The 27723-nt window shown below is 49.6% G+C and overlaps 1 protein-coding gene across 11 annotated transcripts in view; it reads left to right on the top strand.

Annotated features, from left to right (window-relative positions):
• Nucleotides 1–22192, top strand: part of Rere (arginine-glutamic acid dipeptide repeats) — a 367056-nt gene extending 344864 nt beyond the window's left edge. For 4 of the 11 annotated variants that reach the window (XM_026782135.1, XM_026782126.1, XM_026782127.1 and 1 more), the window contains 11 exons: nt 11282–11444; nt 12117–12209; nt 12668–12867; nt 13927–14097; nt 14423–14536; nt 14729–16077; nt 16187–16409; nt 17082–17805; nt 18687–18833; nt 19304–19508; nt 19758–22192. In XM_026782135.1, the coding sequence (XP_026637936.1) occupies nt 11282–11444; nt 12117–12209; nt 12668–12867; nt 13927–14097; nt 14423–14536; nt 14729–16077; nt 16187–16409; nt 17082–17805; nt 18687–18833; nt 19304–19508; nt 19758–19791 (3423 nt within the window). In that variant the 3' untranslated portion in view covers nt 19792–22192. The remainder of the gene's footprint in view (nt 1–11281; nt 11445–12116; nt 12210–12667; nt 12868–13926; nt 14098–14422; nt 14537–14728; nt 16078–16186; nt 16410–17081; nt 17806–18686; nt 18834–19303; nt 19509–19757) is intronic. The other 7 variants (XM_026782129.1, XM_026782128.1, XM_026782134.1 and 4 more) reach the window with 7 other exon arrangements.
• Nucleotides 22193–27723: the final 5531 nt, after the last annotated feature.

Genomic DNA, 27723 nt, shown 5'->3' with positions numbered 1-27723 from the left:
TGGTCTACGAGAGCTAGTTCCAGGACAGACTCCAAATCTACAGAGAAACCCTGTCTTGAAAAACCAAAAAAAAAAAAAAAAAAGAATGTTGGACACATACTATTCCCTCCCAAGACAGTGTTTCTCTGTGTAACAATCCTGGCTATCCTGGAACTCACTTTGTAGACCAGGCTAGCCTTGAACTCACAGGCATCCACTTGCCTCTGCCTCCCAAATGCTGGGGTTAAAGGCATGCACCACCATTACCAGATTAGATCCCAGCACTCAGGTGGCAGAGGCAGGTGATGTCTGAGTTCCAGACAGCCAGAGCTATATAGAGAGACTCTGTTTCAAACAACAAAAATGAATACCAATCAGGTTATATTAGGGATCACCCAAATGACCTCATTTTACCTTGATTACTTTGTTAAAGATTCTATTACATAATGACACACTCTAGGACAGCAAGGGTTAGAACATAGCATAGATGTTTTGAGCACACTTGAGCCCGTATACTTCTGTCCTGAAATTTCTGTTTCAAGTTTCTAGGAGACAGCTGCTCTGGCTATGAGCACACGCATTCTGGTTTATCTGAATTTTCCTAAGATCTCTGCCTCAGCTTAAATCCCCGGAATTAGGTAAAAGAGTTGAAGTGTTTTTTATATCTGAAGAGTGTGAGATTGTTCGTTTATCCTTATACTTTAGTAATCTTTGTTTTTGCTCATTTTATTAAACAAATGTAATAACTGACAAAATTAAATACCCTTTCCCTTCTTTCTTTGTAATGAAGTCTGTTCTTTATTTGAACATTCAACTTGAAGAAATAGATCATATGTGATAATTTACTGTGCATCCATAAAAACCATAAAATAAAAGAATCAGTGTTAGAATAGCTGTCCTCATTTCCTGGCCATCATTATATGCGTCTACCCAAAAACATTTTTCTCCTAACTGTCCTTTCTGAGCTCAAAAATGGATTTCCCTCCAGCCCTGTCATTCAATTATCACCTCAGGAAACGCACGGATATAACTGATGACCCCTTTAAAGCATCCTGCAGCATGCCACCCTCCCATCCTTCATCTCTCGTCCCTTTCTCATCATTAAATGTTACATTGCAATGTATATTTTATAGGGTGACCCTGACGGATGTCACTTTGATGCTGTGCAAGGATAATAAGATTGCACATACAATGAAGGCCGATAAATAGAAAACTGTTTATGAACTGGAGAGGGCTGGTTTAACATTTCATAGCTTTTCCTTTTCTCCTTTGCTGGTAGAACTGTGGTTTCACTTCAAAAACAGACAAACACAAAAAGACCCATTAGCAAAGGTGATGTGGTGATGGAACCAACAGCAGTGAAATCCTGCTCTCCCTGTTGCTGAGCTCCAATAAAATGAACTCAGGAAATAATGAAGTGTTCACCCAGAGACAAAAACTGCTATCAACAAATGAATTCTTAGGATTTGGGGTGTCAACTGAGAAAACACAATTCCTGGTAGTGTTCCATTTAAAATGTTAGCAGTCTTCATTTAAAGCCAAAAACCAAGGTTTGTGTGTGGGTTCTGTGATAGCACGCTTCTGTGTCAGGACTTCCCAGGGAACCCACACCTGGTAGGAGCCCTAGGTTCCTGCTGTGCTTTCAGCAGTTGTTACAGATCATTCAGCTCATTTTTAACCGTGTCGTTTATAAAGCTGCTACAGGATTTAAAAAAAAAAAAAGCAAAAACCTAAGGTTTTTTGCCTAGGTGGAAGAATCTAGTGTGTGTACATAATACACAGGTCTAACAGAGCTGTTGGCAGGGGTAGCAACAAGGTGTGCTGAGTCCAGTCCAGGGACTCCCACCCCAGCAGCCCTACAATGCTTTCACAGATCTGAGCATTTTTTAATTTTGTTTTTGTTATTTGTGGAGATTTTTTCCCCTTTGTTTTGTCTGGGATTTTTTTGTTTGTGTGTGTGTGGTTTGGGACAGTATCTTTCTGTAAAACCTTGGCTGACTAGAACTCTCTGTGTATAGCACTTTGGTCTTAAACTTCAGGCAATCCACTTGCCTCCCAAGTGATGGGATTACAATCATATGCCCACCTTTTCCCTTGGGGGGGCGGTGGTTCAAGACAAGGTTCTCTGTAACTTGGAGCCTGTCCTGGAACTTGCTCTGTAGATCAGGCTGGCCTCGAACTCACAGAAATCTGTCTGCCTCTGCCTCCTGAGTGCTGCGATTAAAGGCGTAGGCCACCACTGCCCAGCTTACACAGTGCCCATCTTGAAGTCCACTTATTCAAGTTATTTTTTTTATTTTGTTTGGGGGGAGGGGTACACATACAGAGGTCAGAACTTTGGAGAGCCAGTTTTCTCTTTTCACAGTGCTTTAAGGGGTTTGTGGCTTGGGCTTTAGGCCAAAGAACAGTCAATTACCATAGTGTTTGCCATAAGCCAAGGGCTGGGAGAGATGGGAAACAGGAAAAAGGTCTGGAAGAAATGGAGAAGTAGCTGGAACTTAGTTTGGAGAAGTGACAGCGTATGGCCTGGGCTTTGAGACGACTGAGCTAGCAAAGACAAGCCAAGGAAAAGGCCATAGTGGAGCACCAGTCTGTACTTCATAGGAGAGTTGTGAGACCAGAGATAGGATGAGCAGGTGGTCTAGTCAGGACCCCAGACAACAGAGTATTAGTAACTGAAGGTTAGCCCAGGCTGTTCCCATTTCTTTGTGTCATATAAATGGAGTATAATAATTGGAAGGGGTGAATTTTTAACCTGTCCAAAGTAGGAGTTTTCCCCCCTTCTTCTCTTCCTTCTAAAAGGGTGTCTGGTTTAGGAACTTCTCTTTGGGCACCTTAGTCTGGCTTCCCTCTTGGACGTGCCATGCCTGAGAATAGTTACCTTTCATTTACCTATCCTAGAAGAGCTGCAGAGGACATGCCTTGCCTGGAAGTGGGCTGACTCTCAGAGCAGGGTATGCTAAGTCAGGCATCTATCTTCTGAGCCTCTTGAGTCCAGGAGATGTGGCTCCAGAATGCCATCCTCAGCTCTGTGCCTTTGAGCAGATCTCCCAGATGCGCTGGAGGTGGCATGCAGTGATTTGCAGCAGAGCTGCTGACAGTGGCTGGCTCCTGGGGATTAGGGATTCCATTAGGTTGATTAACAAAAGAAGGATCCCAGAAGAACAGTGCTTTAATCACCAGCTACTGGAAAACAACCAGTTGCCTGCTGGAAAGGCATCTTCTTTTTTTCTTATCCTTTCTTTTGTTTTTTAGGTGTGTGGGGGGGTTGCTTTTTGAGGCAGGGTTTTTATGTGTGGTCCTGGCTGTCCTGGAACTCATTTGCCAGCCTCTGCCAGTCTCTGCTGGGATTCAGGTGTGTACCACCATGCTTGGCAACCTGATGGAAAACCCTTAAGAGATGATTGCTCCCAAACATAGCTGTTGTTTCTGCTCAGTGCCCAGACTCTCACCTGGCAGGTCCCCCACCATTGTTAGATCCAGCTAGAATCCTCAGACAGTGGAACAAAGGAAGGACTTGCACAGGGCTCTTGCACAGGCAGGAAACTTTACTGCCACGAAGAGAGATGCAGCTATAATTCTAAGCAAAAAGATTAGGGAGATCAGGGAGCCAAGCTTCTTGAGTTGGAAGATTCCTGGAGTCTATCCAGGGAATATTTCCCCTTCCCAGGAATGGCTCATACCCACTCACCCCCAGACTTGGCCAATGTCTAAGTTCAGGGGTTGGGAAAGGCTTTTTTTCCTCTCTGCCAGCTTTTTAGTTTGGGTATTGTTCTTAATTGCTTGCTGTTGGTGGAATGTTTCCTTGGAAAAATACCATGAAACCATTGTTAAGGCAGTGAGGTACATGGACACATTTGTGATCTCACAGAGGAAGGCGAAGTGTGAGTTCCAGGCCAGCTGCAGAGTGGGGTCCTTGGCAGGAGCCAATTCCACAGCAGCTCTCCTTCATCCATGAGGTTGGTCGGCAGGGTCAGGTGCTCCCGTGTAGATTACTCTTTCAGCATGGTGTTGGCCCAGGAACAAGAATTTCATTCCAAAAGCATATTAACACTGAGATTTAAGGTCTTCTACAGTGATTATTTAGCTGCCCTTTTCTCTGTGAACTCATGTTAAAATATTTGTATTTTGCGTAGGAACAGATAATCCTGTGTCCTTTTTTTTTTAAGATTTATTATTGTATGTTTTCCCCATGTATGTATATCCATGTGAAGGTGCCAAATATCCTGGAACTGGATCTTCTGTGTGGGTGCTGGGATTAAACCTGGATCCTCTGTAAGAGCAGCCAGTGCTCTTAGCCACTGAGCCATCTCCCCAGCCCCCAAAATCCTGTGTTTTAAAGATTTCAGGGGTGCAGATGCCACTTAGTTAGCAGAGTGCTTGCTTAGCATGTGTGCTGGCACACGCCTACAATCTCAGCATTTCCAGGGGCCAACTTGTGTCATAACAGACCCTGCCTTTTTTTAAAAAAAAAAAAGTAGATCTTGTTTTTGTCTTGTGTTTTTTCCAGATAACTTTTTAGTGCTTTTTCTAACCTTGCAAAGGATGGTGTGGGTGTACGGACAAAGGATTCTGTGCCATCAGAGAATCAGAGAGTGTGGAGGGATGCTCAAACGGCCTTCTTTGTTTTGGTTTGGTTTGGTTTTTTGGGGGAGGGGGCGTTGAGACAGGGTTTCTCTATAGCTTTGGAGCCTGTCCTGGAACTAGCTCTTGTAGACCAGGCTGGCCTCAAACTCACAGAGATCCGCCTTCCTCTGCCTCCCAAGTGCTGGGATTAAAGGCGTGCGCCACCATCCATCTAAAAACAGGCCTTCTTCATATAGCTACAAAGACATCCATCCTCCACATTGTCTTCTCGGTCCTGTACCCTGTGAGAATGGAAGATGTGGAACATGCTCTGCAAAACTAGAGGGTGTATGTGTAGGGCTGTTGAGATCACCCAGCAGGTAAAGGTGCCTGTCAGCACACCTGGTGACCTGAGTTTGATCCCTAGCGCCCCACATGGTGGAAGGGGAGAACCCATTCCTTCAAGATGTCCTCTGACCCCCAACATGTTTGTCTTACCCTACTCACACAGAGAAAAGTCCTGATAGTGGCTGGCATCTATAAGGCTCCGTCTCTTTGTTTACTTATTTGTTGTCTGTTGTTTGGACAGGGTTTCTCTGTGTAACACCCTGACCGTCTTGGAACTTGCTTTTTAGACCAAGTTGGCCTTGAATACACCAAGATTCACCTGCTGGGATTAAAAGCATTTGCCACTATGGCCAGCTGCTCCAACTTTTTTTAGTTAATTTATTTTATATGTATGATGTATTGTACCATGTGCATGTCTGGTACCTTAGGAGGCCAGAAGAAGTGGTTGGGTCCCCTGAGACTAGAATTACAGTCATTTGTGAGCTGACATGCGGGTGCTGGGAGTTGAATCCTGATCTTCTCGAAGAGCAGTCAGTCCTTAACCACTGAGCGCTCTCTCCAGTCTCCCACACCTCTCTGGGTAGTATGCTAATAATGTTAAATTTTCCTTTAAAACTGCCCAATTTTGCTTATACCTGTAGGCTTTTAATGTGGAGCAAAAAAAAATTGGTTTGGCTGAGCAGTGGCTCATACCTCTGTTGGGAAGTAAAAAGGGTTAGGTGGGAGAGGGGAGAGAGACTAACAAGGGAGGGAAGATTTGATGAGAAAGAGAAATTGGAAGAATAAAAAATAATAATTGGCTTACCTTTTCCTGCCTCCACATCAGCCTCCCAGAGAGTCCTGTCTGGGAAGTTGTGCCAAGCTAAGGCATAAGAAAAGTACAAGGACAAGGCTAGGGGACAAGGATCTCTTTCCAGATCCCTGTGCCTATGAGGGGAGGAGTGTCCTTCTTAAGAACCATGGAGGCCAGGCCTGGTTTTACACACCTTAAATCCCAACAGTTGGTGGGCTGAGCAGGAGGATCTCTTGAGTTTGAGGGCAGCTGGGGCTACATAGAGAGATCTTTCCTAAGGGAGGGGTAGGCTTTGGTGTTTTAGATGCCCCCAGTGTCTCACCTCCTCAGCATTCTGTTCTGACTCATTTCCCTGGGCCTCAGGACAAAGATGACAGACAGCTCATCTTTCAACAAGAATCACCTTTAAATCAAATAGGACAAGTTACAGATCTCAGCTTTGCAGGGGCTGAAGTAGTAAGTGCTGCAGTTTACTAGATAAGTGCAGTAGGTAGACAGATCTGCTCTAAGACAAGGAGGTAAGCAGACCAGTGCTGGCCACAGGGAACCAGCTTCCACCTTCAGCCTTGTTTGCCTGCTAGGGACATGCCTATGGGAAGACGGGACACTCCACCTGCTGTTTTGCCACAGCCGCAGAACTTGTGCCAGAAATGAGTTTAGGCCAGCTCCAAGATGGGAGCAGCTCCAGCCCCTCTCCCTGTGGCCAGACTGCACAGGGAGCTCTGGGAGCCCTGACATTTTATGTTTATGTGAGTGAATTTGATAGACTCACAGCCCAGCCCAAAAGGGCTGAAGTCAAGTGGCAAGGATGAGGTAGGCAGCCCGGGAGCGGTTTGCCTCAGTTTTTGCCCTTAGTTAGCTTTTGCTGACTCTTCAAGGTTCTCAACCACTTACGAGGAAGGGCTTCCCTAGGCAGCCCCTTTCTTTTTTGCTCTGCTCATGTTCTCTGTATGGCATTTTCTTCCCCTTGTATTTTTGCAGAAATGTCACTGGAACCCTGTTGCGGGAGCTCCTTCCGCTCCTTCAGCCAATAGCTGCTGAACCCAACAGTACCCCCCCCACACACACACCCTCCCAACCTGTTGTATGAATATCCTAGAAAGTCGTCTCTGCTGGATTGAGCCCCTGCTGCCTGTGACTCAGCTCTCCTCTGTGAAAAGGGTGGTGGGGGTTGGAGGAATTGGAAGGAGAGAACTAATGCTAACCCAGACCAGAAGTTCAGCACTGGGCAAGAGCTAACTAAACTAAGGTCTGGGACTGACGCTTGGAGGTGGCTTTGTTCCTTTTTTTTTTTTGCCCACGTTCTGAGTTGGTTTAGCACCTCGTGGTGTATGTAGCTACAGCACCTGATATCACATGGGTTAGCTGTGAGATGAGGTGAGAGCATCGGGAACAAATGATCATTATAAGTCATTCATGTCAACATTTAGACCTCAGGGTTTGCTTGCAAGCAAAATCAGGAGCTAATTTGCAAGGCTGCCTTTGTGGAGCTGCCTTTTGATCAATGATTGCCTCTGTTAATGTTTCAGTGAGCTATTGATTTCCACAGCAGCTTTTGTTCCCTGAATTGATGTGCAGCGGGTCTTTGCTGCACACCATGCATGTTTGATTAAAGTGCAATTGACTTCGTTCCTGGTGAGGCCATGAGCTGCTTCACTCTATTTGTAGAACCAAAGCTTTGCCCAATATGTTCTTTTGTTTGTACTCAAGACCTAGCCACCCATGCAGGCAGCAGTATGCTGTTTCTAATCCTCCATGTTTAATCCCTCAGTGGCCATTGCCGTCTGAGAAGCAGCTAATAAAACCTGGCCTGGATTTATTATTGTTTTGTCAATTGTATTGACATATAGTTGACACGTGCTACACTGTGTGTGTGTGTGTGTGTGTGTGTGTGTGTGTGTGTACACAAACGCGCCCACACTCTAAGTATGCAGTCAGTTGAGTTTTGACAACTGTATACATCTGTGTGAATAATGCCATCTGTGTATAGACATTGGTATTTTCCTCCTGAGTAGGTAGTCACTTGGTTGGGTCCTTTGCCAATGCTCTTCTCACCTACCTTACAGCTCTGGGCAGCCACTGAATTGCCTTTCTTGCTGTAATAGATCTCTCGGTCTATCATGAACTCATGCTCTCCTTATGACTTTCATTTAACAGAGTTTTTTTTTTTTTTTTGGTTTTTCGAGACAGGGTTTCTCTGTGGCTTTGGAGCCTGTCCTGGAACTAGCTCTGTAGACCAGGCTGGTCTCGAACTCACAGAGATCCGCCTGCCTCTGCCTCCCGAGTGCTGGGATTAAAGGCGTGCGCCACCATCGCCCAGCTTTTAACAGGGTTTTTTGAAATTTATCTCTTATTATATAAGCTGCTGGTTCCTTTTTTTATTGTCAAATAACATCCCAGAGGATACTTATAACTTAATCATACTTCCCATGGCTAAGCATGCTTCTTTTTTCTTTTTTGGGGTTATTAAGAAAAAATGTTTGTGTGAAAGTCTTTGTGTGGGATCAGAGAACTGACTCAGCGATTAAGAGCAGGTATTATTACTCTTCCAGAGGACTGAGTTTGTCCCCAGCACCAACATACCACCTGAAACTCCAGCTCCAGGGAACTCTACTCTCTCTTCTGGCCTTCATAGGCATTCTCACACCAAGACAACATACACGTCGATAACTAAAAATTGTTCAAAGCCTTTGTTTGAACACATTTTTGTCCTGTTGGATAGACAAGCCAGGCATAGAATTCTAGATCCTGTGGTACTTGTTTAACCTGGTAGAAACTGGCAAACTTTTTACGAAGTGGTTTTGACTGCCTTATATTCCCACCAGCAGTGCATGCAGGTCCCAGCCATCGAGGTTTCTGCATTTGAAATTTACATTCTTTCATTTTCTCAGCTGTGGTTTCTACCTGGCCCAGGTGCAGTTCATCTTGACCCATGGTGCCTGTGTTTAGTCTGCTCTGGGTACGTAGTTTTTTTGTCACAGCTGTTACTTGTTGACAAAACTTGGTATTGCCTGAATCATCACACTTACCTTGGGTATCTCAGTTGTTGTTGTTGTTGTTTTTTTGGTTTTTTTTTTAAATATTTATTTATTACTATGGATACAATATTCTGTCTGCATGTATGCCTGAAGGCCAGAAGAGGGCACCAGGCCTCACTATAGATGGTTGTGAGCCACCATGTGGTTGCTGGGAATTGAACTCTGAACCCTTGGAAGAGCAGGCAGTGCTCTTAACCACTGAGCCATCTCTCCAGCCCCTATCTCAGTTGTTAAGAGAACACGGTGCAGGAGTCAGGTGCAATGACCCAGACTTACCTCTGGGGCTGCTTTTTCCATTTGCTATCTGGCACTGGGCCAGTTTCTTAGCCACGCTGATCTCTGATGTCTCCTTTTCTACTGCAAGTAGTGCTGTCTTTCAGAACCATCCCAGACTCTTCTGAGCATCTGTGTTTAAGAAGTAGGGTGGGGCTTGACATGGTGGTACACCCCTTTAATCCCAGCACTTGGGAGGCAGAAGTAAGTAGATCTCTGTGAGTTCCAGCCTAGCTAGCGCTATATAGAAATAAAATTCTGCCTTTACTTTAAAGAAAAAAAAATGTTAGTAGGAGTGCTCAATTGTTACTGTGTGCGACAATGCCAGGCTCAGACAAACGCTATTTAGAGGTTGAGGGAAGAGGTTGGAAAGGACCTGCTCTTGTTTTTGCTTCTTTCCAGTTTCAGAAAAGACTCTGATTTCTTGGACAAACTTGCCCACTTGCACTGATGAAGCATGCCACTCTGATAGAGTGCTTGAAGGTGGTTGGACCAATAGGAAAACTAAGGCAGGTCAGCTTTCAATAGGCAGAGTCTGGTTCCACTCAGGATTGGTGTGGGAAAATGTATTCCCCAACCATGAAAGTGGGAAGCAAAGTAGCAGAAAGAGGGTCATATTTGGGGCTCTTGGGCTCAGGATGTGCCACCACTGGACCAGCTGCCATTTGTACCACACATGCTAGAGAAATAGAACCCCCAATGGTAATCTCCCCATTTTTCCCTTACTGATCATCTAGCACCAGGTAGAACTCAGCTGATCCGGGGTGTACACATATTCAGGCATAAGTGTTCTGGGCCTTGCTGGAGGCTCCCTGCCTGTTCTGCAACCTGGGATAGTGCTTCATTTGTGGAGCGTTTGTGGGGACTGGTATTTTGCTAAGTACTGAATGGTTAGAAAGGTTGAAGCACATCCACAGCTCCATGAGATGGACAGGTCAGTCAGTTCCTGCTCTGTACACCTCCATTAAGGATCTGATGGTAGGCATGGCAGCCCACTCCTGTAACCATGTAACTCTGGGGATGGAAGCAAGAGGATTATGAGTTCAGGGTCAGCCTAGGCTATAGAGTGGGACCCTGTCTCAAAAAACCCAAGGACTGGCAACTGGGGAGATGGCTTAGTCAGTGAGGTACTTGCTGTGTAAACATAAACAACTGAATCTGCTCCCCAGATGCCACGTGAAAAAGGTGGCATGGTGGTGCATGCTTGTGATCCCTGTGCTGGGGGCAGAGGCAGGCAAATTCCTCCCTGGCAAGTTCCAGCCCACTAAGTTCCCAGCACATGTGTATCAGCTGCCTTTGAGGAGCTGTTTCCTTGTCTAAAACCTGCTCGATGCTTCTGATACTCAGAACCACTGGGGTTGGGGTAGAGCCCATTGTGATTGGTCCTGTCTGTCAGAAGAGTTTGTACAAGGTCTTCAGACATCCTTTTGGTTTTGCCTACTTATCTTCCCAGCCCTTAGAACCTAGCTCCCAAGGAAACTTCTTTGCCACCTCCTCTCCTGGTCACCTCATTCATGAAACAGCAGGCATTAGAGGGAGGGACGAAGATGGCTCCGGGACCAGCTCAGCAGCTGCTCCTGAAGTGCAGGTTCAATGTTTTGTTGATACTGTTCTTTTAAGACTAAGGCAGAGACTCTTTTGCGCTCTTTCTAAGAAATCAGCCTTTTGTAAAAATGTCATAAACCCATTATTTTGTATATTTAATACATTTTAAAATTTATTTTTTGAAGTTGGTTTTTAGTAAGCCCCAGCAAGGTATAAGCACTCTCTGTGTGGGAGACAGGTAGCAGGGGAATCCCTCAGGGCAGGACTGTCACAGTTGCGTTTTTTCAGGAAGGCTCCGCATGTGACAGGTATCAGTCCCTCTGTCTTCAAAATTTTGCTAGCCCCAGTCCTGTTCTTCAGGATTCCCTGCTAGTTTGACCATTGAAAGGGTCAAAGAAGGTAGAGAAAGCAGTTTGTCTCCTGGCCCTTGATCCTTCCAGCTCACCTGTGTTCTCTATTTGGTGACCATCTCTGAAGATGCTTCCATGTGCACATATCACACTCAGCTTGCACACTCATAGCTATAGCTCCCTAAATAAGTGGGAGCCTTATTTCCTTGTCTCTTGTGTGGACGTGATTCTTGGTTTGTGGAGGTCACACTCTGCTGGGTTGCAGGATGGGAGCCTGAAGCTTCACTCACCGAGCGTTGCTGCCACCCTGCTCTCAGTGCCAGGCACAGGAGGATGTGATGACGGGGTGTGTGTGTGTGTACACTCACGGCTATGCTTCTCTCTCACAGGGGGAACTGATTACCTTCTATTACTACTGGAAAAAAACACCAGAGGCAGCCAGCTCCCGTGCCCACCGCCGGCACCGCAGGCAGGCAGTGTTCAGAAGAATTAAGACTCGCACGGCCTCCACCCCTGTCAACACACCCTCCAGACCTCCTTCCAGTGAATTCTGTAAGTGGGTATCTTTATGCTGCAGAGAGTAGTAAGAGACTGCTCACATGTAGGCATATGTACGTTCAGCTCTGAACCTGTGGAGCTGGTGAGCCAGGGATCAAAAATTTAAGCTTGACCTAAGGTTCCATTTTCTTCTTTTGTCTGCTTTACTCAGATCCTCTTCCCAGGCCAAGTGTGACATTCACCCCAAGGACAGGTGAATCCTGTGGGCCCTACTGTCTTGGTCCCTATGAACTAGAACAGAGCAGTAGTGCTTAGCAGTTCTTTCCTAGTCCAGAAAACTGGCCTAAGGGTACCAGGATTCTGTATTATACTTGGTGAGGGCCAGAAGCCATATTGGTTCAATAGACAGAATTCCAGGCTGCTCAGATGCACTAGGAAGGCATTGTGAGTATACTGCTACCATTTTAGATTCACCAGTAGGAGCACCTGTGCTGACCACCACAGGATTCAGGTATAACATCAGCCCCCAAAAATCTGGCAAGGCAGGACCTTGATAGAATACCCTTGTACATGCAATCTCTTTGCTGTGCTGAATAATGCTGGGGAATTCAAAATGAGCCTTTGTGGCTGATGCCCACCCCAGTCTGTGGAGTTATTTTACTGGTGCCCCATTCTCAGCTGAACATGATGGTGTCTGTTTTGTCTCCACTTTACCACCTTGTGCAGTGGACCTGAGTTCAGCTAGTGAGGATGACTTTGACAGTGAAGACAGCGAGCAGGAGCTGAAGGGGTACGCCTGCCGTCACTGCTTCACCACCAGTAAGTGACCTTGGGTACCCTCAGTGCAGGGGGCAAGTGTTTATTCCGGGGCAGGCCTAGACTCTATTTCATGTGCTGGATGGCAAAGAAGTCAGGGCCAGTGATTGATTTGACACATGGGTTGTGCTTGAGAAACTTGATCCTTTTTTCTGACTTTGCTTCCCTGTTGAGCAGTCAGAACTGTACTGATTTATTGGGTAAGAAGGTCTCATACAAGGTGTGTGTGTGGGGGGGGGGCTCTGCTGTTCCTGGGAAGTGGCTGCCATCTTCAAGGGGTGGCTACAGGGGACCGGACAGTGGAAACCCTCACCAGCTTTGGGTTGTATAGGGAACTCATAGGAAGCTCATGCTCTGTGGCTCTCATGAATCAGGGTCAGATGGAGCCCACAGAAGGGCCCTCTGCTCAGATGTCCTCAGAGACAGGTGGTTTCAAAGGTTGCCCACCTCTCCTCATGTAGCCTCCAAAGACTGGCACCACGGGGGCCGGGAGAACATCCTTCTCTGCACTGACTGTCGCATCCACTTCAAGAAGTACGGTGAGCTGCCACCCATCGAGAAGCCCGTGGACCCTCCGCCCTTCATGTTCAAACCTGTCAAGGAGGAGGACGATGGGCTCAGTGGGAAGCATAGCATGAGGACGCGGCGGAGTCGGGGCTCGGTGAGCTGGGGACCTGGTCATGGGGGCTTGAGCCCACCAGGGACTCAAGCGAGAATTGGTTTTAGGCAGAAGCACACTCGTGCTGGTACTTCCCTCCCTGGGGCCATGGAGCTTAGTGTTAGGGAGAGCTCATTGGTCTTGGTTTGCAGCCCAGTGCCAGTTCCCCAAGTCCCTCAGAACACTCTGGCATGTGGGCCAAGTGCCTCCAGTGGGCATATATCTTTGCAGATTGTTTTTATATAGGTTCTTTAGTGAAGATTTACCCACTTGTGCCTTGTGTCTATAATCGTAGCATATGAGAAGCTGTGGCAGAACGATTGCCATAAATTCAAGGCCATCCTAGCTGTGGAGTGAGTCTTTAAAAAAAAAAAAAAATACAGCAGGGGATGGAGAGATGGCTCAGCAGTTCAGATAAGTTCAGTTCCCAGCACCCACATGGCAGCTCACAACTGTCTATAATTACAAGACCTTTCACCCTCAAACAGACATACATGCAGGCAAAACACCAGTACACATAAAATAAATAAATCTTTAAAAGAAAACTAAATAAATAGTACAGCAACAGCCACAGCTTTGTTTAACATTGATTGGAAATGTGTCTGGGGTGTTTGAGGCGTGGGACTGTGAAAGGGATCTTTCTCTCTGGCACTGACCTCTGAGGACCTTTCTGGCAGGTGGATAGGACGGCCCACTCCCCTGTTTCCTGACCTTAGCTAAGCCTTGTAGCTTTACAGAAGGGAGCTGCAGGTATCAAACTGCAGTATTTAGCAGCCTTGTCTCCTGGGTGACTTCCTGTCCTTTTCTGTTAACTCCACAAATGTTCTGCACTGTGGTTTGTTGAGTGTGGACAGTTAACCTGAGAAAGGGTGAGGAGCATAAAATAAACAGTCAGCTGACTCCTTACCTCTCAGAGCCCTGTGCATTTCCAAGATAGCCCCCCAGGATGTGTGTCTGGGTTTGAGTGGATTTGTGAACACACTGTTTATCCTACTTTACCTGTGGCTAGACTTGGGTGGGCAGTTGGGCCTAGGGATCCATTCTCTCCATCCTTTGGTTTTGGAGGGACAGATGTCTACACTACGCAGTGGTCGGAAGAAGCAGCCTGCCAGTCCTGATGGTCGTGCCTCCCCCATCAATGAAGATATTCGATCCAGTGGCCGGAATTCCCCCAGTGCTGCTAGCACCTCCAGCAATGACAGCAAAGCAGAGACGGTGAAGAAGTCAGCCAAGGTCAGGGGCTGAGGGGGACAGTGGGAGCCTCCTGGTCCCTCCCTCCCATCTGAACAGTGACATCACCCTGGCCTAGGAGCTGCAGATGGAGGCCTAGGGCCTAGAAAGATGGGAAAAATAGAGGTACCTCTGCCATAAGTTGGCCAAGGCCTCAGAAACACAAAATGGAGTGGCTAGAAGGGTTCCTAATACCAAGGATCCTTGTCCCTAGATAGCTGCTCCTCTGGGTCCTCGTTGGCTCTTTGGAGAACATTCTCACTTCTGGAAATGGGGCTCAGAATGAGGAAACATGTCCACAAACGTCACTTCTCTGCTTCCACTGCAGAAGGTGAAGGGAGAGGCTGCGTCCCCTCTGAAGAGCACCAAGCGCCAGCGGGAGAAGGTGGCCTCCGACACAGAGGAGCCTGATAGGGCCACCTCCAAAAAGACAAAGACCCAGGTGAGGCTCCTGACATCGCCACCCTCAGTCCCCACACAGACTCAGGTCCTCCCGGGAAAGGCAGTGCCTGACTCCCAGGCAAGAGCTGAATCCCCTGCTGCCTCTGCATAGACCGTGGTTGTGATCCATACTAGCGGTGTGGAGCTGAGCTCTGCTTCCCAGTGCTTCCATCTCTTGCTTCTCTGACTTTAGGAGATCAGCCGCCCCAACTCTCCCTCTGAAGGCGAGGGGGAGAGTTCAGACAGTCGCAGTGTCAATGATGAGGGCAGCAGTGACCCGAAAGACATCGACCAGGACAACCGCAGCACATCCCCCAGTATCCCCAGTCCTCAGGACAATGAGAGTGACTCGGACTCGTCAGCACAGCAGCAGACACTGCAGGCCCAGCCCCCCACCCTGCAAGTTCCCAGTGGGGCTGCTTCGGGTCCCTCCGCCCCTCCAGGAGCACCCCAACTTCCCACCCCAGGGCCCACGCCCTCTGCCACTGCAGTCCCTCCACAGGGCTCCCCTGCCACCTCACAGCCCCCTAACCAGCCTCAATCTGCAGTAGCACCTGCAGCCCACACCCACATCCAGCAGGCACCCACCCTGCACCCACCTCGGCTGCCCTCACCCCATCCTCCACTGCAGCCTCTAACTGCACCCCCTAGCCAGAACTCTGCACAGCCTCACACCCAGCCCTCCTTGCATGGTCAGGGCCCACCTGGTCCTCACAGCCTACAGGCTGGACCCCTGCTACAACACCCAGGGCCTCCTCAGCCCTTTGGACTTCCTCCCCAGGCCTCCCCAGGCCAGGGCCCTCTGGGCACCTCCCCAGCAGCTCATCCTCACACCACTATACAGCTTCCAGCCTCCCAGTCAGCACTGCAGCCCCAACAGCCCCCAAGGGAACAGCCCCTGCCTCCTGCACCTTTAGCCATGCCTCATATCAAACCCCCACCTACCACACCGATTCCCCAACTTCCAGCACCACAGGCCCACAAGCATCCACCTCACCTCTCAGGGCCCTCACCCTTCTCTATGAATGCCAATCTGCCACCACCTCCAGCCCTGAAGCCCCTCAGCTCCCTGTCCACACACCACCCTCCCTCAGCCCACCCTCCACCCTTACAGCTCATGCCACAGAGCCAGCCCTTGCCCTCCTCCCCTGCCCAACCCCCTGGGCTGACCCAGAGCCAGAGTCTTCCACCCCCAGCTTCCTCCCATCCCCCCACTGGCCTCCACCAGGTGCCCTCCCAATCCCCATTCCCCCAGCACCCTTTTGTACCTGGAGGCCCTCCTCCCATCACCCCACCCTCCTGCCCCTCCACCTCCACCCCACCTGCGGGGCCCAGCACCTCATCACAACCATCCTGCTCTGCTGCTGTTTCTTCTGGAGGCAGTGTTCCAGGGGCTCCATCTTGCCCACTCCCTGCTGTGCAGATCAAAGAGGAGGCTCTAGATGAAGCAGAGGAGCCAGAGAGCCCTCCTCCACCCCCCAGGAGCCCATCCCCTGAGCCCACCATAGTGGACACCCCCAGCCATGCTAGCCAGTCCGCCAGGTACTGGTTTGGAGGAATGGAGGCCTGGCTAGGTGTGGGTGGATTTGGTGGAGGTGAGGAAGGGTGTGGCCCTCAGCAGAAGCCCCAGCCAGAGCTGCTACCTCTCTAGGTTCTACAAACATCTGGACCGGGGCTACAACTCATGTGCACGGACAGACCTGTACTTCATGCCTCTGACTGGATCCAAACTAGCCAAGAAGAGAGAGGAGGCCATTGAGAAGGCCAAGCGTGAGGCCGAACAGAAGGCTCGAGAGGAACGGGAGCGGGAGAAAGAGAAGGAAAAAGAGCGAGAGCGGGAGAGAGAGCGGGAACGGGAGGCAGAACGCGCTGCTGTGAGTCCTGAAGGGACCTGATATGCAGGGGACAGTGTCTTCAGCCAGGGCTTGATGGCCGAAATCTATCATAGACTGGTGTGTTCTCTAGTGCTAGTGGCACCCCTGTCCAGACTTTCTGAAGGCTGTAAGCCATCCATTGTGTGGCAGTCATGAGTCTGACTTGATTGATGGGCCTGTCCTTTCCCTGCAGCCTATAGATTAGTGCCTCCTCCGTAATCCCGAGGTGTCAGAGAGACAGAAGGGGGTGACTTGGAAGGAAGCCTAAGTGTGGCATCGAGGGGCTATGCAGGTGCACCCTGCTTTGAAAGCCCCCATGTGAGCTGGGGTACTTGGTGCCTGCTCAGTCAGGAAGGGTGGGGACGCCAAATTCAGAAGTGGCATGTCAGACTTCATGGTAGGTTTTCTGGCTGCCGGGCTCCCTGATGCACAGAAACACTGAGGTACAAGGGGACTGCAGGCAGGCACAGATCAGTCTAGACTGTCCTGATGCCTAGACCTGGCAAAGGTCCTCTGTTTCTGTGTTGGGGTGAAGGAGCTAAATTGGTCCGACGCTGGAACAGAACAAGGGCCTACCTCTTTGGTGAGCACCAGTTTTAGACCCCAGGTGGCTTGGCACCAGCTCCTCATACCCATACCCTGGCACCCTTCCTCATACTCTCTTTTCTTCAGCAGAAGGCATCCAGCTCAGCACATGAAGGTCGTCTTAGTGACCCTCAGCTCAGTGGTCCTGGTCACATGCGACCCTCCTTCGAGCCACCACCAACCACAATTGCCGCTGTGCCCCCATACATCGGGCCTGACACCCCAGCCCTGCGGACACTGAGTGAATACGCTCGGCCCCATGTCATGTCTCCCACCAACCGCAACCACCCCTTCTACATGCCCCTTAATCCCGCTGACCCCCTGCTGGCCTACCACATGCCTGGCCTCTACAATGTTGACCCTACCATCCGGGAGCGGGAGCTCCGAGAGCGAGAGATCCGGGAGCGGGAGATCCGGGAGCGGGAATTGCGGGAGAGGATGAAGCCAGGCTTTGAGGTGAAGCCACCAGAGCTGGACCCCCTGCACCCAGCCACCAACCCCATGGAGCATTTTGCCCGGCACAGCGCCCTCACCATCCCTCCTGCAGCTGGCCCCCACCCCTTTGCCTCTTTCCACCCGGGCTTGAACCCTTTGGAGCGGGAGAGACTGGCACTGGCAGGTCCTCAGCTGCGGCCTGAGATGAGCTACCCAGACAGACTGGCAGCTGAGCGCATCCATGCCGAGCGCATGGCATCTCTTACCAGCGACCCCCTGGCACGGCTGCAGATGTTTAATGTAACTCCACACCATCACCAGCATTCACACATCCACTCCCACCTCCACCTCCACCAGCAGGATCCTCTCCACCAAGGTATGTGCCCAATTCAGGAGTGAGGCAGGGTAGGCAGCTTCCACCTAAGACTCACAGTTGATGGGCTTTCCTGATAGTGAGTCTCAGGAAGCTGCTGACCTGGGTCTCCTGCAGAAGAGAAATGTCTGGGGAAAGCCTGGCCCTGTGCCCTGGGTGAGGGACAGCAGATCAGGGCTCTTGTGGACGTTAGAGGCAAGCAAGGTGTGGGTATAGGTGCTGGGCTGCCCAAGGAAACGTATCCCTGCTCATGAGAGCAGAGGAAGACAGAGTATCTGCTGGCTTTGATGACCAGGCAAAGTGCAGTTCTGTCCTTTGGGAACAGAGTTCCTTAAGGTCCACTTTCCTGGCATCTGTAGGAAGACTGGGTTGGGCAGAGGCAGGCTCAGTGGGTACCACTTCCTTCAAAGCCTCACGGGAATGGTTATAAGGGAGACTGGCTGTGTTCCTGGGGAGGCAGTGAGTTCTGAGGGCTACCGCAGTAGGCCCCCAAGGAGAGAGAGTAGGCCACTGTAAGCCTGGAGGGCCTAACGTAGAGTGCTACCTCAGCAGGTACCCAGGGTGACCACATGGGGTTGATTTGTGGACCATTCTGTAGAAGGGAGAGAATATGTTTGCTGTGAGCTGAGGGAAGAAGGCGTTGTTGGCCTGAACTGTACAGAAGAGGCACAGAGCGAGCTGCCATGCTGAGTGGCTTCAGGTGTAGAGTCAGAGCTGAGCTCTGTGCTTCTCGCTGCCTATTCTCCCCAGTGGGGCTGGTGCTTCCCGCCCTGCTGATTGAGAGCCAGCTTGGGTGATAAAGAAGTCACCATGGGTCATGCAGCAAGGATACCAGAGCCATGCTCCAGCTACATTTGGACTTGTGTCTTTTTTTTTTTTTTTAGGTTCAGCAGGCCCAGTTCACCCACTGGTTGACCCCCTGACTGCTGGCCCTCACTTGGCTCGCTTTCCCTACCCTCCTGGCACCCTTCCTAACCCTCTACTTGGACAGCCCCCCCATGAGCACGAGATGCTGCGCCACCCAGTTTTTGGTAAGAATTCACTAGAGGAAGGACATGGACTTCCAAGTGGGAGCTGGGGCTGAGTCAGATAGCACTCCTGCATTTCATCAACTGCTCATGGGTGGGGACCAGGCAGGTGGACTACTGGAGGATTTGAAGGAGGGAGGCCATAAATGCTCTGCAAAACAGCCCAACAGGAGCCAGGACTGCCTGGGCTGCAGAGGACAGTAGACACCTGACTAGGGCTGAGGTCTGGGGAGAAGCCTTGCAGGCAAGGTCTGGCATGAGACCCAGGGGCCTCTGAGATGGGCCTCCTTCCTGCCTGGGGACTCTGCTGATCTTGCCCTGCCCCTGGTGGTGCTCTCTCTGTAGAGCCTGGGAAGGGCTGGCCCCACTTCCTCAGCTAGGTGAGTGTACTGCACAGCAGGCTCTCTGAACTCCCTCCTGGTCTCTGTCTTGGTTGCTCTGGTTGTGACTACTCCCTTGACTTGTTTTTGTAGCAGAGCGTGTTTTGTGCTTGGCAGGCACCCCCTATCCCCGAGACCTGCCTGGGGCTATCCCACCCCCCATGTCAGCAGCCCACCAGCTTCAGGCCATGCATGCCCAGTCAGCTGAGCTCCAGAGACTGGCCATGGAGCAGCAGTGGCTACATGGACATCCACACATGCATGGCGGTCACCTGCCAAGTCAGGAAGATTATTACAGGTGAGATGAAAGAGAACCTAAACACACACACCCGCCCCGCCCCATTATGGCAAGTACCCCGGGCCATCCTCTTTGGTTCTGAGAGGGAGGGATACATGCAAGCATGACTTGGCTGAATGAGAGGCTGGGGTGGAACCCATAAGCAAATAGATTGGCCAGCCTGTGCCTGTAGCCTGTGGGATACCATTTCCCTGTCACCTAGCACACCCTGATGCCTATTCTCTTGTTTTCTCCCCCTTTTCCCACCAGTCGACTGAAGAAAGAAGGTGACAAGCAGTTATAAGTTATTTATTTGTTAATGCTGGCTGTGGAAACCCCAGTTCTAGGGGAAGAAACAGGACTTTACATCCAGTAGGAGCTGCAAGAGCAAAGAGGAATATCGTCTAAAGATTTCTCTATATATTTAAACCCACAACTAAAACCACATCTGCATAATAGTGTTTGTTTGTTGAGAGGATTTCCTGAGACCAATTTGGGTCTCCCTGCATGACAGTCCCCCAGAAACTTGGTGTGTCCTGGGCTGGACTGACACCTGGAAAACTTACCTGCGATCTTGGGGTTTGGCTTTAGTTCTTTTCCTTGATTTCTCAGTAGGTGCTAGAGTCCGTTCACACCCTTCACTGTGCAAGCAGACACTGAGGCACGTGGGCTCTAGAACCCACGAGGTTTGCAGAGAGGCGGCATATGAGTTTGAAATCCAAGAGCTATAATTTTTAAAAAAATCTTTTATTTTAATACATTGTAGGGAATCTTCATAATTTGAGACAGTTCTGCAGCATGACTTCTTACATCTGTAAATAAATGGTTTTAGAAGTCTCTTTTCCTTCCACAGACGACTATTCTGATCTATTTTTTCCAGCCATGTCACAAAGCGTGAATTCCTACCAGCTATTGACAGAATACAGAGTTGATTTTTTAATAAAAAGTTATATATAATTAATTATCCCTTTAATTAAAGGGAACAGATGGGCGTTTCTAGTTTCAAGCAGGCAGGAGCTTGGGACTAGGTTTGGTCATAGCAGTGAGCATCTAGGGGTTGGCAGGGACAATGTTACAGGCTCTTTATTTTGCTGCTTTGATTTCACTTCTGTCTGTCCCTCGCATGTGCAGTGACAGGCGTGTTTGAGCGAGCCTCCTTCCTTATTCCTAGGAGTTTAGTGTTGACTTTGTGTTCCCTGTCGTCCTATCTCTGGTACAGAGCGCGCATGTTTACGTGTATGTGTCCGATGATAAGTTTCCTGAGGACTTTCTGCACATGCTTGACTGTTCTTGACTGAAATCTTAAACCGTTTAGGAAGTTCCAGAAACGGTGCAGTACACAGCACATGAGACCCAGGACATATGCTTGCCAAAGGGGTGTTAGAGATCTGCAGGTGTGCATGTTGCCAAGCCATGCCTGCCACAGAGAGGCTGCTTCAGAGTGAGGGACTTCCTGGGGTAAATGTTGACGCAGGTCTGGCCTGTGGTGTGGGCTATAAAGCAGGCTGTGCAAGTGACCTGCATCCTCCTGGGAGACCGTGTGGAAAAGGAATGGGAGTCCTCGTTGAAACAGGTTCCCCTGGGACAGCCCTCTTCAACAAGATCTTGGGGAACAGTTCTGGGCAGACTGACGACTGCTGATGGAACCCAAGGGTGGGACATCAGTTTGACCCCTCCCTTGGACTCCTGAGGGCCATTTCTACTCTGGTGTGCAGTGGTTGCATCTAGGAGCAGCCAGCCAGCCACAAGGTGTGTCCTGGCCCTGTGGAGAGAAGTGGCTCCTAGCTAACCTGGCATTCGCTCTGCTGCAGGCTCTGACTCAGGTGTGGCAGGGCTTCATGCTCCCTGAACCATGCATGGGGCAGCTAGGATCTATTTGTCTGTTGAAAATGTTTGTAGGGTTTTGTTTTTTTTTTTAACCTTATTTTTTTTTTTTTTTCATTCCATTCTGCCTTAACTTTGGTTCTTCATGGAGGCAAGCTCAAATTAACCTTTTGTTATCAAACTTCTGGCCACCTTGGCATGAAGGCATTTGTTTTCTTCTGGGGTGGCGGCATGCTCTCCATGGTCTACCGTGCCCTCTGGACTGAGGAAGGCCACTTCCTCTTGGGCTCTGGCCAGGCAGGTCCTTTCTGTCCCATGCCACCACCTCCTTCTCCCCTTTTAACTGAGTCTGCCACTCAGTTAACCCTTTATCTCCCCTCTAGTACCCATTTTCCAAAGAGAAAGAGTGAAGTACTTTGAAGTCTGAACTTGAAATCTGTCCGAAAATGTTTCTTTGTTAGTTTTGGGTTTTTCCCCTGTCCCAAGGTGAAGCACTGACTGTGTCCTCCGTGACTGACTGGTTTGTTCGGAGGCCCTGGACCTTCATGGCATCTTTGAGGCCCAGCTGCTTGGCTTCCTTTTGGATTTCCCTTCTTTGATTCGAAATTTGGGTTTGCTTTCTGTGTTCTGTATGTACTTGTTCAGTGTCGTCAAGGCTGAGCTTCACTGAGTCTCACTGCAGTGGAGCGAGCGGACATCTGATCGCTGCATTTCTTTAGGTCTCGGAGCTAAGTGTATATATGAGTAGTTTGCCATGAGATGACACAGTGTAAGCAGTAGACACCCAGGAAATCGTGACTTCTGTGTTCTCTCCATTTGAGTATTTTGTAATTTTTTTGAAATATTTGTGGACATAAATAAAACCAAGCTACACTACAGAACCCTGTGTGTTGGCCAGTGCATTGCCTCATTCTGGAGTGTGGTGGGTGCTGCCAGGGGAAGTCTGCTGGGCCTTGCTGCTGGGCCCTACCTAACCTCCTACGGCAGTTTCTGGAAACATAGGTCTGTGCTGCCTGGGAAGAAGAACCGCCTTAGCAAACCCTTGCTCTCTGAAACCAAGATTGCCACTCAAGTCCACCACTAGGGTACAGGAGAGAGTCCATTGCCTGCTGAGGGCTGTCGGAGCCATCCTCCAGAATCAGTCCATGTTGAAGGTGCCCTAGACCCTGTAGGGCAGCACTTCTCAACCTGTTGCAACCCTTTTGGGGGTCAAGTGACCTTTCACAGGAATTGGACATTAGATATCTATACCACTGTACACAACAGCAGCAACATTACAGTTATGAAGGAATAGCAGAGTGCTTCTGTGGTGGGGGTCAGCACAACATGAGGAACTGTACTGAAGGGTTGCAGCATTAGGGAGCTTGAGAACCGCTGCTGTGGGGTTTCCCCAGAGCCTCCATGCTGGATAACTCTTAAGTGTGGATGTGGCCATCAAAGTCCAGGGTTCCACATTCCTGCTGTGGCTTGTTGGTTTGTTTTTTCCTGAGACAGCATTTCACGGTTTAACCCTGGCTGTCCTGGAACTCCTTTGTAGACCAGTCTGGGATGCAAAGAGCAGTGTGTGGCTAGGATCCAGGTGGCAGCTGCTGTAAGCTTTAATTCTTACTGAGTGTAGACCTATGAAATGGAGGCATCAGACCCAAGTGTCAAAACTACTCTGTGACCCTCACCGCCCCAATACTGGATGTATAAGCAGTGGAGAAAAAAACGGCATCCACAAACACCTGTGTTCATAGGACATCACAATAGCCACAGTGGTCACTTACTAACTAGGGAACGTATACGTGTGTGTGTTGTATTTATATGTAGACAGTGGAATGCTATTTGGTCAGAAATGAAACCCACTCTTTAGAAGCAGCCTGCATGGAACTTGCAGTGATTTAGGTGACACCATGTATTCTGATTGAATGAAGTTAAAAGTCTCAGTCGTTTGGAAGCAGGAGAGAATGGCTGTCCCTGGAGACTTGGAAGGGTGGGGAGGGGGCCAGGAAGTTGACTGCACCATAGTTTATGTTAACTCTTCTATAGTTTTATAATAAGAGTTTAAACTAGCGCAGCGTGGTGGTGCACGCCTTTAATCCCAGCACTGGGGAGGCAAAGGCAGGTGGATCTCTGTGAGTTCAAGACCATCCTGGTCTACAGGGCTGCACAGAAAAACGCTGTCTTGAAAAAAACAAAAGAAAAAGTCTAAACTAAAGCCGGGCGGTGGTGGCGCACGCCTTTAATCCCAGCACTCGGGAGGCAGAGGCAGGCGGATCTCTGTGAGTTCGAGACCAGCCTGGTCTACAAGAGCTAGTTCCAGGACAGGCTCCAAAACCACAGAGAAACCCTGTCTCGAAAAAAACCACAAAAAAAAAAAAAAAAGTCTAAACTAGGAGAGTCCAGAGGTTTCCACGGCGAACCATCATAAGGCCTGCTAGCCTTTGAGATTTGGTTCTTCATAAATGTCTACTGGTGTGTATCACTAAGTAGGGTGTGGACATTAATCGGGCCGTTTACATGGCCACTTATCCAAGGCAGAGGGACCAACCACAGCTGGGTGAATGAAGTGATACAAAGCACTCTTGCCTCAGGCCAGCCCTGCCTGTGGCTACTCTAGTGACCAGCCCCCCATATGACCTCCAACCTCTGCTCCAGAAATGAGTCCTCAGCCTGGCCGTGGTCTAGCTTCCCCTTATTGCAAGTGGGCTAAGCAAATGACTCCGTGATATGGTGGGAGGTTCTGAGCCTCAGTCCATATTAGCATAACTGGATGCCCCACCCTGCCTGCCTTTCCTCCCTCCCACCCTCCCTCTCAAATGTAGTCACCTGGCTGCACCTATAATGCTATGATGACAGACTATTTTTCACAGTACTGAGGCTTCATGTTGGGGATCCATGGGCTGTGGGTAACTTCCTGAACTCTTGGGCCCAGAAACCTACTCAAGAATTTCCCTGAGCAGTTCTGCCCAAAAGGTACCCCAGTGCCAGGACCTCCATCCTCAGACGCCCTTACCTGCTCACAGGAGGGAAAGGAGTCCTTCAAGCCTGGATCTGAACCTTGCACGTAGCTCTGAGCAAAAGAGAACCTATGGAGCCCAGGTACTGTGGCTTCTGGCATGTTTGAGAGAATCTGCCTCTATTCCCATGAAGCCTTGTAGCACAATACAGGAAGTGCCAGCTGACCACACCCCTAATATCCCTTGGTGAGCAAGCAGATAGGAAAGAAAGCTACTTGGCACCGAGGCATCCATCCTCAATACCAGGTAAAGGATTCATGGGCACTTGAATGCCCATGGGTGTGTTTCTGAGAGGAACAAAGGAAGGAGGGTAGCTTCTAGTTTGAACAGGATGTCTTTATTTTTGGCTTTGGTGGCCTCAGTGTCTTTTTGTTGTTGTTTGGGTTTTTTTGTTTGTTTGTTTTTTCATTTTTGCTTTTGAAGACAGAGTTTCTCTGTGTAGCTTTGCAGCCTGTCCTGGAACTAGCTCTTGTTGACCAGGCTGGCCTTGAACTCAAAGAAATCCACCTTCCTCTGCCTCCCAAATGTTGTGACTAAAGGCATGCATTACCACTGCCCTTACTCATGTGGGACCCGTCTTAAAGGCATTGGGTAGAGGGTAGAAACTTTTTCCTCTCCTGCCATGGATGTACAAGCTCACTAAAGTGAATCCCTGGAGGAACAGCGAGGAGCCTGGGAAGCCAACCCCCATGTAAGGGTGGGGCTCTGGGGCTCAGTGTGCAGTGGTTGTTCTACTGCCCCCTGCTGGGAACAGCCTGGAGTGCGAGCCTGGCTCTGCTCCAGTCTGGGTCAGGCACAGAGCAGCTACCTTTCAGGAAGAGGCTGACAACCCTGTGTGAGAAACCAATGTGTTTACATTTATATGGAGAGTTCCAGGAAGAGGACCCGGGATTTGACGAGCTAGCGGCTGGCTGTAGCTTCCCTTGTCATTTCTCTGCCAGACTGGAGCAGTTCTGAGGAAAAAAACAACCCAGAGCAGAGGATAGCTATTCAGGACCACATTCTTGAGGAACCTAAACTCTTCTCGTGTAGTTGGGTGGTCTATGGTGGTGGGGGAAACCTAAGCCTAAGGAGTCCCCTGGAACTGTGGCTCAAATGTAGTTCAGAGCACAGAATGGGGCTGGAGAGGTAACTCAGGGTGCTTGCCACAAAAACACGAAGATCTGAATTAGATCCCTGGTGCCACAGAAAAAGTCAGCTGTGATGGGATACTTTTAATCCCAGTGCTGGGGAAGCAGGGACAGGAGGTTCCTGGAGTGCTCTGGCTAACTAGCCTAGGCCTTGAGCCCCGGCCTCCACGTGTGTGCAAACACACACTCACAGATAATGAACACACTTTTTTTTTTTTTTTTTTTTTTTTTTTTGGTTTTTCGAGACAGGGTTTCTCTGTGGCTTTGGAGCCTGTCCTGGAACTAGCTCTGTAGACCAGGCTGGTCTCGAACTCACAGAGATCCGCCTGCCCCTGCCTCCCGAGTGCTGGGATTAAAGGCGTGCGCCACCAACGCCCGGTTGAACACACTTTTTTTTTTTTTTTTTTTTTTTTTTTTTTTTTTTGGTTTTTCGAGACAGGGTTTCTCTGTGGCTTTGGAGCCTGTCCTGGAACTAGCTCTGTAGACCAGGCTGGTCTCGAACTCACAGAGATCCGCCTGCCCCTGCCTCCCGAGTGCTGGGATTAAAGGCGTGCGCCACCAACGCCCGGTTGAACACACTTTTTCAAGCACAAAAATTGCAAAGACAGAACTTGAAGAAAGGGAGTCGCTAGTCCAAGTATAGGAAGGTGGGACTCTAGAGGAATGACAGCTCTAGAGGACCAGCCGTGGGGACAGCCCTGAGGGGACCAAGGGCAGAGGAGAATAGGGCTTTCCTTATGAACACAGGGTCAGCGTCTATAGCCTTGAGGCTGGGGCAGGATGGGAGGAAGTGGCTTGAAAGACAGCCTGGAGGCAGGTTAGACAGGAGGCTAGGACTCCTTGCTGTCGCCTGAGTATCAGGGTATGTGGACATAGCTGGAGGGAAGTCAGAAGATGACAGGAGAGCAGGGCACAGAAAAATGCTACATCCTGGAATCACTGAGGACAAGCACCTGGATGCATCTGTGGGTTACATGAGAGGTTATGACTATGACAAGGGAGTTGACTGAGCCAAAGGGAAGGTGACTTAATACCACAGAGGTCAACTGGTCCTAACTGGTCAGAGCAAGCTGACGAGCTCCGTGTTGGTGCTCACATTCTCTTCAGGGCTGGCAGTGGTGGTCAGAGACCATGCACTGGGGGGCGGGGGACGGGGAATGGATGGACTAGGGGCCACATAGCCCCACACCAGGCTCAGAACATTAGGAACCACAGTGCCCTTTCCCAGCTCTTCCTACACAGCCAGTTAATCAGCAGAATGGGAGAAAGAGTGGCCCAGGACATCTCTAGGGCAGCCTCGAGCAAGCTGGGGTGCTGGGTGGTGGAAGGTGGTCTCATGAGAAGACATCTCTCCAGGTCAGTGAGAGGTGCTAGAAGCCCAGAGACATGGCCCATATGTTATCCCTCTGTAAGCCTGGCTCCGTCCCAACACCCAGAGACCTTCAGCGTCCCTCTGTGTAATGAATGGCTGAGAAGGGAGGGGACATGGCACTCGGGCAGGAGGGTGGTATGGGCAGCTGTGTCCCTGATGCTCCCCAAGGGTCTCATTTCCTTGGGCGTGTTGTTGATGTGTGTGCTCACTCAGACATGTCAAGCAGACTCTCATTCAGAGATCGTCCCCTTTCTTTGTGGGGATGCTCAAAGGCATCTCACTAGAGCGAGCCCTAGACTGCTGCCCTGCTCACAGCCTGTAACACTCGCTACCATCTTAACGCATGAGCCTCTGTTCCTGTGTGTGTGTGAGGGGGTGTCTCTTGATGATTTACATTAATCCCTGAACTTCCCCTGGACTCTCCTGGGTGGGAGGATGGTGTGCCTGAGAGATTAACTTAAAGGGGGAAAGGGTCATTCTGCTTTTATCTTAAGTTCTAGGCCATGGTCTCTGTTGTGTTGAGCTTGTGGTGGTGGCTCCATGCATCACATGAGATGTATAGCCAAGGAACTGCTCAGCTAATGGCAGCAAGAAGCAAAGAGAAGAGGCCACCATCCCAATATCCCCTCCGCCATGTGTCCTAATGACTCAACTTCCTCCCACTAGCCCCTGCCTCTTAATGCTCCATGACTTCCCACTTGCACAGTGGGCTGGGTACCAAGACATCAGATCCAAACTATATAGCAAGTGGATAGACAGAAAGATGGATGGAGGATGGATGGGTGAATGGATGGATGGATGGATGGATAGATAGATGGAGGAATGGAGGATGGATGGATGGGTGAATGGATGGATGGATGGATGGATGATGGATGGGTGAATGGATGGATGGAGGGATGGATAGATAG

This window comes from Microtus ochrogaster, chromosome 10 (assembly GCF_000317375.1).
Source record: "Microtus ochrogaster isolate Prairie Vole_2 chromosome 10, MicOch1.0, whole genome shotgun sequence".
NCBI classification, from domain to species: domain Eukaryota; kingdom Metazoa; phylum Chordata; class Mammalia; order Rodentia; family Cricetidae; genus Microtus; species Microtus ochrogaster.
This window is presented reverse-complemented; position numbering and strand designations above follow the sequence as displayed.